The following is a 12,504-nucleotide window of genomic DNA, read 5'->3' as shown; positions in this document are numbered from 1 at the left end:
CTTTTTTTTTATCAAATGCATAAAATAATCACTTTTGCCTGAGATCAATTGAGGAAAATCCATTTGTTTTTTTTTCTTTCTGAAATGAAAAACAATACCCCTACATCCGTTTTCATGGCAATGATATGTTTGATGGGTCATGTCCAGGCAAACTAAGCGGGGGAAGGGGCAGCTCCGTATCCTGTTGCTACATTTTAGACAGGTTCTTTGGAAAGTTGAGATCATTCTGTAACCTTCAGCAGAGCAGCTTGTGGCAGTTAAACAGAGAGAAATCTTATTACATCAACCAATTCAGTGGAATAGCTTGATTTCAGCATTGTTGCAATGCATTGTGACATAACCAAGGTTTGCGTGTAGTACTGTAACTTCAATATTGTATATTGCATTATAATTTTGTATAATAAGAAATCTGATCGTGCCTACATTAAAAAAAACAGCAGTGTCCTGTTTTGGAAGGGTTTCACATGCATTTTAATGACAGAAAAATGTTATAATACCAGTCTGGAAGACCACATGGACTCCGCCATGTTGGCGCAAGTGATGCCGAGAGCCAACGTGCCTTACACAGCCATGAATGTATTTTCAGTCATGAATGTATTTTAAGGAGAGTGTTCTCGAACCTTCACCATCACTTTTTCCAGATAATTGACATTTTTGACTCGTTGGCCAGAAAAAAAACAAGGAGTCTGCAGCGGGGGGACGTTCAACTCCGTTTAAAGGGAAGAGGCAAAAGTCAATACAAATAAAAAGGGTTGCAAAGTCTCGAACGTCTTGTTAAAATCAGTAACTATTCAGTGACATTTTGCACTTGGTTGCATTTCAACCTAACGGGATCTGCCTGCTCATTGGTTTCCATGGTGATTAACTGGCCCATTTACCACGATTGTCCCCCCGCTAGCAGCAACTGCTGATTTAATGCTCTGGCTGTAAATATTAAAACGCACAGACACATACACTCACGTACAGCAGATCCTCCAGGGCCCTCGGCGGCGAGGCGCAGCTGCTCCCGATGAGTCAGACGTCTGGGCGCGGAGTTTCCCAGCAGCTTCCCTCACAGGAGACACCCAGCATTAATGATGACTGGACATTTGCTCACTGTCTGCTGTGGATGGAGGAGTGGGTGGGTGGGTAATATGTGTTTGTGTGTGAGAGAGAGGGGATCATCACAGTTTCTTGCCACATCAACACAAAGGTTGTAAACAATGTATTTCTAGTCATTTAATTTAAAACATTTAAATTTTGATTGTAACTATTAGCAGTAACATTGCGTGTTGTGTTTTGATCCTCGATAAGGTCTCTCGCGAACATGCACGTCTGATTGGGAATGGAACCTCAGGCTGATGAAAACCATTAAAAATAGTAATTGACATTTTATTAATGACCTGGTTTTGAAGTCAATGCAATCACACACAGCTCTTCCATCTTCTTTCATTCTTCAGTCCATCAGTTGGGCTTCGAGACCCGCATCCCCGCCTCGTATATTCGGAATTTATTTATGTTTGTCAAAAAAGAATGATTCTTTTTTTTTGTCGTGGAGGCATTTTCCACCAGACACAATTTACTATCCCTCCCGGCGTGTTTTATATTTCATTAAAAAAAATAGCTGGAGGGGATGGTATTATTAACCACATTGAACGGCTCTGTTTTAAATTGACATTTATTATTCATAGACCATCCATCCCTCTGCTATTATTGACTAAACATTCTGCCTCCATCTGTCATTTCCAGGAAAATAACCATTAAATGCAGTCCAGCAACTAAGAATGACCGACCGCCTGTCGTGCAGAGAGAACGTTTTCACCTTCTTAGAACTAAACTGCCGACTCTGTTATTTTCCTGACAGCTTCATCTACCGGTGATGTAGCTTCAGCATTAAATTTCTCGAGCGAATTCTCACCTCTTCTCCCCTCACATCCCGCCCATCACACACTTCATTAGTACTTTAATCACCGCAACAGGCTTTTAATGGCATTCCTCTAAGTGGATAGGGGTGGGGGTCGAAGTATTTACGGTTCCAAACTGTGAACTAGGGGAGAGAAAGTGCAGCGGGGTCGTGTTGCTGCTGGCTGGACGTGATAAAACACCATGGTGTCCCGCTTTATGAGTGGAACCAGGTTCCACGCTGTTGTTGGTGCAGCTGAGCCGGAGGCCAGGGGCCACCGGTGCACAGGTTTTGATGTGTTGAGGGGTTGTGTTTGTAAAAACAGGGCCTTTGATGACACCTCCGGCCCCCTCCCTTCCACGGGACCGGTCAATCTGGAAGCCATTTGCTCAGTTTCCACGGAGAAAGTTCAGCTCGGTTGCCCCCAGCATCTGCTGAGTGTTTATTTACCCACAGCACCATTAGCCCATTACCCTGTTACACCAACTGGCCCTCCGAGGACCCCCGCCACTAATACACAAATACTGACTGGTAATAAGCCACAATCATGTTGTTTTCATATCTGCTCTTGGTTTGTTGTCGAAAAGAATCAAAGTTATATGTCCAAATCAACCCAGTCGATATTTTCTGAAAAAAGCAAAAATCTTGTTGAGTTCAATTGATGTCTGAACACCTGACTTTTTTTTCAAAGATTATTTATGTTTTTTTAATAAACAATTATATGAACTCTAAGTGCAAACACACCAACAGCATACAACTATTATTTTAGTAACACTTTCAGTGTTATCTAGCCAAATAAATAAAATACCACCTGATATAGTATGATACACCACAATGCATTCATTCATATATTGATTGACTGATTGATTGATGCATCAATTATTTAAACCATCAATCCTGCGCATGGTGATGCAGTACAGAGAGGGACTTCTAGAGCCAATTGGACGAAAGTCGGGGTCACCAGCCAATCAAACATGGTGTCATACAGCCAGTCACTCTGTCATAGAAGCAGCCACTTGGTAATCAAATATCACGTATTACATCCATTCACGCAGTCATTGAATCAGTCACCTATCGATAGATTTTAGATGTTCACATTGAAAGGCGGCAATCGGAGTTGAACCGTAGACCCTTTCGCTGGGTGTTCCAGTCACTGCACTGCAGTACTGCTGCCACCACATAAATGCAAACTAGGCACTGATCAAGATTAACCAATCACTTTTTCACAAGCCCTTAAGGCTCCAGTAACATAATCTGAAACTTTGGAAAATACAATCTAGCCATACCGTTGGACCGGGAAAGCGAGTGCCATTGATTATCCGATCATCATGGCACCCGTCAGAGGTGGGAAATATGGCGCCAAGGGAAACTTGTTTCTTGTAGCTGAAAAATGGGATGTGAAGGGTGAAACTATGATAGTTGGACAACCGCGTCTGACCTTTTCCATAACCGCAGCTTTTTGAGGAATGTTCCCTCTCTTCAGTGGCCACAATCAGTCCAAGGTAGAAAAGAGGTTAACTTGTGACACAGGAAACCAAAACTCAGAGATGCACCTTGGGAAGTGAACGCTGGAGCAAATTTGCCAACAAAAGTAATACTGTTTCAGACTTCAGAACACACAGAGCATCGAGGATTGTTGGATATAAGACTACAGACAAATCAAGATGAGCATGCTGAACCCTTGTTCCCTACTAAAAGTACAGACAATGAGCACATGAGCTTCATAGCTGGATCAGAGGAGGAAAATGGCATTGTCTGTTGAGTCGCATCGTCATTTATTTCGTTTGTTTGGCTCGGTGTGAGTGAGCGCTAGCTGTAGATCCCTTCAGTAGCTCAGTTGGAAGAGAGGAGGACTGCAGAATCTGTTGAATAAAGGTAGATGAACAACAGGGATCCTTAGGTTGCTGGCTCAACTCTGTTTCGAAGGCAAGCTTTTTATTCTATATGCCGGTTAGCTCAGTTGGTTAGAGTGTGGCGCTAGTAAGGTCATGGGTTCAAACCTCCTACGGGTCATCAGGTGTTCCTTTTTGCGGAGTGCCGTGGCTCAGGTGGTCGTCTTGGAACCACATGAACTCATGGTTCATCCATGATGGGTTGCTTGCAGTGGTTGGCTGACGTGTATAACTGAATGTGACCAAATAAAAGAGCTTTCTTCTCCTAACATCGGGGAAGAAATAAGAAAGTCAGTCCTAACGTAACACTCAAACTATTGATTTGGCCTCCAAAGTCCCCTGATCTCAATGCCTCTGGGGATGTGCTTGACAAACAGGTGCAATCCAAGGAGACCCCACCCTCACACTCACAGGATTCAATGTCTTGCTAATGCTAATGCCGTTACATCAAATACCACGGCATCCCTGAAGGGGTTCCAGTGAAATCCATGCCTCGACTGGAAAGGACATTTTTGGAGAACAACAAAATTTACAATTGTAACCTTGATTTATGGAAGTTTTAAAAGGGTGGAAGTTGTATTGGCTAAAATAAAGGAATGAAAATACAACATGATGATAAATCATGCACAGTTTAAATTGTCTGCTGTACACTGGATCAGCTCTCGAAATAAGAGCAGAAAGGCTCGGCTTTTGATTTGAAAATACTGATGTCGAAAAATAAAATGTCGTGTCAACATTATGACTCCCTGAAGTTGTTGTTTTTGTAGACATGTCCTTTTGGTTAGGTTCACATTTGACCCTCTATTGAGCTAAATATCAATATCAGCTATTGTCAAGACTTTGCTTTGAACTGAACTGATTGACTTCCAATCGGTGGCAAAAGAAGAAACAAAGCAGCATATTCAAATTTTTTTACAGCTCTTGGTAATTTGTATTTCATTCTGAAAATGAAATTCAAGTGGAAATTACATAATAACACCTTTGAAATATTCTTTCAATTTTCATTTTGCTTTGTTTGTTGCAGACCCCCAGAACTGGTTAATCAAGCAAAACTGCTAAAAAGTACCACAGCTTCCTTTGCTCAGCAGAATGCACTTTCATTCATTTATTTTTTTGCTTTTGCGGCATGAAATGTGCACAGTCACAACGACGGTTCACTCAATACAGATGGCGGCTAACTCACACATTCACATACAAAAGTCTGCAATATTTTCAGCCTAAGCCTCATCGTTGGCCGATTTAGAAAACCTGTTACTGGTGAAGGTGGAGGAACTCTGGCATCATGGTAACACGTTTGGAAAGGAAGTTCAAAATCGGTGTGGAAATTCAAAAACAATGGCCTATGTGATATGACGCAAAATGGTGACCAGCGGGCGATCAGACATTTGTATTCCAAAGAACGCCGGCAGCCTCAGGGATACCTCATATGATTGATGAAGTTATTCTGGAGCCTTCTTTACTTTTAAGACGGGGGTGTTTTGCGGCTGCGTCACATATGGAACAAATAGGGAGGTTGCGAAGTGATTTTTCATTCCTCACTGTCGATGCCACTTATCCTGCACACAGGGTTGCGGGGTTTCCTGGAGCCAATCCAAGGTGACACGGGGCGAGAGGCGGGGTTCGACCTGGACCGCTCACCTGTCAATCACAGGACCACATACAGAGACCCCACATCCATTCACTCTCTAATTCACACCAATGGAAACTCCCGAGTCTTATTGACCCATCGACTGCTCTTTGTCTGAGGTGGGAAGACAGAGATCCTTGAGGGAGACCAAAAAAAAAAACAAAAACACTTTTCACTTGGCCACAAATGAGTTAATTTTTACCTTAGTGTGTTAAGTGAATATTTATCAGTATATTAGAAAGAGCTTTTATGATATGTTAACTTTCATTTCCCATTTTATTACTTATTAAACAAATTAAACAATATTAATACTAATGAAAAAAAAAAAAAATCAAATCATGTTATAGGACATGGGTAATGTGACATGTGATAAAGAAACGAATGCAGACTTTATTTTCAACCATGCATCTATTTTCTATTTAACAGAAACGAGCAAAATAGGAAACGTAAAAAATGTCACTTCTACTGTTTCTACTTCTTCTGTTTCTTCGACTAAATAGCACAAAAAAACACGACACAGCCAATTCGGAAGAAACAGGAAACACATCCCTCCTCTTTATTTTCATTTTTTACACATTGGTTTTGCAGCCTGAAAATAATTTGATCCTGTCGTACGAAATGATCCGCATGGTATTATTTCTGGTATAATAACATTTTGCTGTAATTAAAATGCATGTGAAATGATCTGCAATAAAAAGAAACCAGCGTGTGAACATTGAAGGTCCTGCAGTTAAAACAGCTTCATTAAGGTATTTTACCAAAGGGAGAAGATTAAATCTGACTGTTAATGCTATTAAGATGGTTATTTATATTTGAGGTGGTTGAATATAGAAAATGAATGCAAATATAAGCCACTTAAATTGAACAGAATAGAATTTAAAACACAATTTACATCGCTCTTATGGTTTTACATCAGATTTTCTGGACCCAAAAGTGACTTTTGATAAACCCCAATTCATAAACGATCTTCAGCGCAACAATATCTGAACCAGGATCATTCATATGAAACTCAATATTCATGTTTACCAACGCGTACGTATAAAATGACTGGGGGAACACGGTGGATGAAGAGGTTAACCCAAACCAATAAACGGTTTTGATAAGAAGTGACAAAAAAAAAAGTATTTTTGTTATTGTACAAGTAAAGGTCAGCTCCAGGGAAGATGTGTCCAATGCATCTGGCGGCGTTTGGAAGACTTTCACACGTGGGTGTGTAAATAAAAAGTGACACCTTTGACCCTGAAAGAGAGAGAGAGAGAGAGAGAGAGAGAGAGAGAGAGAGAGAGAGAGAGAGAGAGAGAGAGAGAGAGAGAGAGAGAGAGAGAAACCCCAAACCTCTAGTGTCCAAATGTAAAAAATGTAATTGTACTTGCTGGAGGTTGTTCCTGCTCAGGGAGGGGAATTTAAATAGATCCAACTTAAATTGTCTACATTTCCAAAGCACAACCTGCTTTTTTTTTTTTTTTATTGTCAGTTATTGCTGACTTAATGTTTCTTTTTCTTATAACTCGTTACTCTCGTCTTACCATATCGTGTCAAATTCCTGTTTACATTGTACATTTGCTGATGACAGAGATTCTGATTCTAAAATTAAAAAAATGTTCAGGAACAGCCCGTTTTAGGTGCTTCGCTGCGTTCGACCAAACCAGAAACCTCATTCAAAACAACAATAAACTACCTTTTAAGTTTGCAGATTTGCGGGGAGAAATCAAACGAACAGACAAACTTCCCTTCCTCGAAATCTTGAAGATTTCAACAAGAATTTAATTACATTATTCAACATAAATTTCATTATTCAATTACAACAAGATTTCAACAAGAATTCATCGTGACCTGGATGATCGAGAACCTCCACAGACAAAACGTCACTTTGTTTTATTTGTATCATGAAAATCCTGATTCATTTAGAATTTGATATTTCTCCAACAACCTGCGAGGAATAACCTATAGATCAGCGCACCCTGCCCATAAATTAGATTTGAATTATATGTTTTACCTGAAAATAGCAGGATCATAACTTGAATAACAGTGAACACGCGCCCTAAAAATAAAACTGCGTAAAACAGAAGTGAGATCTGGACAGAAGGAGGAATGAAGGTCGGTCGAAGAAAGACGGAATTCAAGTGGAACGCTGAGGATACGGGGAGCGGGGATAAGAAAGGAGGAGGATTTTAAGTATTTTGGGTCAGCAGCAACGGAGAGGATGGAGAAGAAGGGAAGATGTTGAAGTTCTTGTTTGGGCTGAGGATGGGATCGGGAATGTGTTCATCGGAGGGACAGAACATAAATGTTCTGGAGATAAAGTCAGACTGAGACGGTTGGGACATGCACAGGGGGAGGAAGGATGGCAAGATCTGGGTAGAAGGATGCAGGAGGTCTGCAGGAAGAGGAGCGACAGAGGATGTTACGTTAATTGCGAGAGAGGAAGATGCGGAGGAGAGGGTTTAGATGGAGGGCGGTGATTTGGCTGCGGTAAAGTAAAACTGGGACGATTCCGGTACGATATGGAGTCTGTGGAATTTTGAGAATCCCAGCTCGGTGAGGGTTCTGGATAAGCCTGGAACAGAGGTCCTGACCTTCACCCCCTGAGTAAGGCCGCTGCACGTGCACGTGGAGTGGGGACAGGTTTGAGTGGGTGAGAGTGTGTCCTCACCTCTCACAAGCAGTCTGAGGAGTTTAGACACACACACACACACACACACACACACACACACACACGGATATAAGACCCTCCCCAGCAGGGGGACCGGCACACTGGACCCGGGGGTCCGCCTCCTCCCTCACGCACGTATCGGCCCGGTGTGCCGCCAGTCAGACGTTCGCTCCCGCAGGATGGCGTTCACGCTGCTGCGGCCGGTGTCCGCGCTCCCCTTCTCCCTGCCGGCGGACCTCAGCCTGGCGTCGGACGACGACGAGGAGAACCGCAGCGAGAGCGACGGCAGCACCGACCAGGGCTTCGGCTACCGGCAGGAGCCCGGCGGCGTTGGAGGCGTTGGCGGCGGCGGCGTGGTGATTCGGCAGCGGAACGCCGCCAACGCCCGGGAGAGACACCGGACGCAGAACGTGAACACGGCGTTCACCGCGCTGCGGACGCTCATTCCTACCGAACCGGTGGATCGGAAACTGTCCAAGATCGAGACGCTCCGCCTGGCCTCCAGCTACATCTCCCACCTGGCCAACGTGCTGGTGGTCGGCGACGGGAGGGAGGACGGACAGCCGTGCCTGGCCGCCGGTTACCGGGAGGTGAAAGGCGGCGGGGACGGCAAACAGCCCCGGAGCATCTGCACCTTCTGCCTCAGCAATCAACGGAAAGGGGTAAATGAAAGCAAAAATAAACTGAAAATAAAATTAAAATTGAAATTAAGATTAAGATTAAAATTACAATTAAAATTAAAACTAAGATTCACAAAATGTGTTTTTTTTTTAATTTTAACCTCTGCCTTTTTGGACTTTAAGTGTTCCTCCAAAAAATCTCTCTAAAGGTCATTTGATTTATAGACTATTCAGGAAATAGCGTTAATTCCCGATCCCGAGCTCTTGAACACAATACGACTCTACATTTTGCATAATAATTATCATATTTAATATACATATATGTATGTCTTTATTGCTGTGCTGTTGATTTTTGTATTTACCTCCACTACTGGATAATAAAATATCACTTGTATCAAAAATAGTCATTTCCAAGGTAACTAAATATGTATGTCATAAATATATGTATTAATTATTATTTGTACATATAGATATATAAGGGGTAGATGATTTCATTTAGCTAATAATTTAAATTCATTCTTCAGTTATTTGTGTCGGAGCTCTGACTTGGTAATGGCTGTCGGGAAGCAGTAGACATCACAATTATTACTTCATGTATTCATCATTAGATTATTTTGAATGGAATTTAGAAGTTAGCACAACAGCTTAAAGTGAATAAAATGGTGCTGTTTTTTAATCTTATGTTTAGTTTATGCAACTGCAGAAAAAAAAAACACTTAACTGCAAAGAAGTACTTTGCACCTTAGATTTGAAAGAGAAGCAAAACACCCACAACAATGATAAGGTAGGGATATCTACAACATTTGCAAGAATCAATTAGACATTAGAAAATCATTTATCTTTTTATTTCTTGTTTGATATTCGTGGAAGTTGTCATGTTTGAATTTTTTTAATGAATAATATATTATGAGTTTTCCATATTTTATGTGAAATCGAACATGTCAAATTGGACTTTCCCGAGTCGTTGCGCTTTAGCTGTGTTGACTTGAGTTTCTTTGACTCCAGAGGTTTCTTGTCAGGCTTCTAGCAGGCCTGCTCACAGTCAAAAGATGGATCTCTGCGACGGCTTGACTCTGGTTTTTCCGCCAGGTCATCAGTGTGATGTTTTGGCCGAACGCCCGTTCAGAGGAAAACAGAGTTTGAATGCATCCGAGCGAAACGGTCCATCTTAGTGTCCAAATGTCTCTTTTGGGATTCGGTATATTTATGGGTGTCGTATCATTCAGAGCACGATGATATCCTTTAAAGGAAACGTTTTTCATTCATTCATTTAACTGCTTAGGATCTGTCATAAACCAGAGACGGTATCTGGTTTTGAGATGCGTCTTGTCATTTGTCCGGACAGCAAAAGTGACCTCCTTCTTTACCTGCAGGTGAAGGACAGGCGAGACTGCATGAAAATGCACGGCGGTGCAGCCAGACAAATACACCGGCGATAAAGCGGCGTGTCTGAGAAGAAACCCTCGCAGGTAAAAACCTCCAGCGGGTGCTGGTGTCGCCTATCCTCGCGGCGACACAGACCAGGAAGGACCGTTTGGTCCCTTGATCCGACATGAGATCAACGGATCAGCTGCAACGCGAGCCGTGCCTCCAGAAACCATGAAACAACTTCCACCGTGGAGTTTTTTTTCCGTGCCAGACGTGATCTTGGACACAGGTCCCTCAGAGGCCCTACATTCGATACCACCCCCAAGTCATAACATCTTAATTCCACTGCTTTTCTCAGGATCTAAAGACATCAATGTTCTAAAAAAAGCTGTTTCAATCCAGCAGACCTCGACTTGACACCGAGGGCAGTAGGACGTGGGGGAAAAAAATGAATAACACAAGGTTCAATGACCCTTTTATTGATACTTATCACTGTTTTGGAACGACGGGGGCTGCAACTCAAAGAGTGGAGTGAATTTCATTTATTTGCTGATTCTCAGGTGATTTTTGTTCATCATTATTTTGGGTGATACCTCGCTTATTTTCAGGTTTGTCTGAGAGATGTCTTCTTTTTCAATGTCATTATAGGTTAGAATTAAAATTCAGGATAATTTATGGACTCATTCGAATAGTTGCCTACTAATTGACTTTTGTTTTCTCCAAACAATCTAGTGTCAGTAATAGAAATAAAAATTAGCGCACCAAATATGCAGGGATGATCAAACGGCTAAACCATGTCTGATAAAGTTATGTATCATGTTGATATTAAAAAAAAAAATCCATGACAAAATAGAACAGATAAAGAAGATTTCTTATGTAATGAAACGTTAGCAATATCAGGTGTCTGTTTCCCTTTCACGGGATGATGGCATTCCTAGCCTGAACAGGATAAACAACTTTAGAAGTCTTGAAAGCTTTTCTTGTCGATTGGAGTGATATTCGGAAACAAAGAGTCATTGAAGTGTGATAACCTATCACCTCTTAGTGTTTCCATAATTGTAAACAGAAAGTGAGGTGAAGTTTGACCAGATGATTGGAGCAGAAAGCGAAAGGACCCGCCTCATCTTCTTAGTCCTTCTCCAGAACCCATGAATCCCCTGAGTTTTAAAGCAGGCGCTCCTAAAGTAACGCTTACAATCCCCCTTCAGGGTGGGGATCACAAGACAGGAGGTCGTGAGATGATGATTCAAAAATTCCATTAATGATTTAAAGTGACCAATGCTTTGCCGTAATTTATACAAAGTGATTGGCGTGAAAACCTTTATTTTGGCACTCAGGACCTGAAAACTTTTAGAGGCCTTGCTTAAAGGCCTTTGCGTCACAATAAAAATGTCTCTTTTCCTGTGTTGAAAGTAATTGAGAACTCCTGATGCCGGTTTAGGTGCCTTCACTGTAACGTGACAGCAATGTGTTAGTGTCCACTGACAACATGTTAAAGTCCGTGAGGCTGACGCGTTTGCCGGACTTTCTGGACAGACGGCTCTGACTGCTGCATCGCAACCACATGGCCGACGCTGTGTCCATGTCGCTTCGTAAAGATGAATGAAAGGACAAATTTTATTCACAGCTGCGGCGCACAGGTGAGCTGCGGCGGGGGGAGACCATGATGGGTCGGTTGAAAGGAACATTATATTTTTTCACGTGTTTTAATCTCCTCTGAAATTAAATCTATTTTTACATACATAGCTTGTGTTGCTGTGAGTGATTACAGGATAAAATAACTGAATGTAAGATCTTGCGTTTTGCTTTTTTGTTTTTTTTTTGTATTCACAGGAGTATTTTACATTGGTTCAGAGAAAAACTTTAAGTGGAGACAGTTTCAAGAAAAGCATGTTTTTTTATTCTAGGCATTCCACTAAACCTCCAACCTGTCAAAGCCCACGTTTTTAAGATAAACTGCTCCCTCCGAGCCGAGCTTATGATCAGTTAAAACCTTTTACATTGCTTTAAAATAGACATCCAGTATTTTGTGCCAAGATGCATTGGCTGAGGGTCCAATTGTGTGCTTCCTAGCAGGATACTCCCTGACACAAACCTCAGATCGTATTCCAGTCACTGCGTTGTCGGGCTGATCGGTCCAACTAGCTATAAGACCAATGGTGCACGTTGGTGTTCATAAGTGCACATCTCATAGTGCAAGCTTCACATTTTTACTTGTCAAATGTCCAGCCTGCAACATGCTGACCAGAAACACTCAAAAGCCATTTTTTAAAAACAGTGATGACTCAATTATTGAGACCATTCTCTGCATAACAGATTTAGATGTGGGTTTGGTGCAGTTGTACTGTAATATTGGTACAACAGTACACAATTTCACAAAATTATTGATTATAATATGCAACTGTAACAAATTACACACAGTATTAAGGCCCAAGGCATAAAATAATTAAAATTGCAATGTG

The 12,504-nt window shown here is 41.8% G+C and overlaps 1 protein-coding gene across 1 annotated transcript; it reads left to right on the top strand.

Moving 5' to 3' along the window:
- The first annotated feature begins 7,884 nt into the window (after nt 1-7,884).
- Nucleotides 7,885-12,127, top strand: LOC147222259 (transcription factor 15-like). Its single transcript, XM_086168378.1, has 2 exons — nt 7,885-8,716; nt 10,048-12,127. The coding sequence occupies exons 1-2, from the start codon at nt 8,234-8,236 to the stop codon at nt 10,111-10,113; spliced, it is 549 nt and encodes a 182-aa protein (XP_086024504.1). The 5' UTR covers nt 7,885-8,233; the 3' UTR covers nt 10,114-12,127.
- Nucleotides 12,128-12,504: the final 377 nt, after the last annotated feature.

The sequence above is a fragment of the Fistularia commersonii genome, chromosome 21 (assembly GCF_037954325.1).
Source record: "Fistularia commersonii isolate RoL2024-O1a breed Wild chromosome 21, RoL_Fcom_v1.0, whole genome shotgun sequence".
Taxonomy (NCBI): domain Eukaryota; kingdom Metazoa; phylum Chordata; class Actinopteri; order Syngnathiformes; family Fistulariidae; genus Fistularia; species Fistularia commersonii.
Note: the sequence above shows the minus strand (reverse complement) of the source record. Positions and strands in the feature narration are given on the sequence as shown.

Bases quoted from the DNA above. Each gene is read 5' to 3' on its own strand.
- LOC147222259 (XM_086168378.1), top strand. From the start codon at position 8,234: ATGGCGTTCACGCTGCTGCGGCCGGTGTCCGCGCTCCCCTTCTCCCTG. The intron at 8,717-10,047 runs GTAAATGAAAGC...CTTTACCTGCAG, and splicing joins TCAGCAATCAACGGAAAGGG to GTGAAGGACAGGCGAGACTG.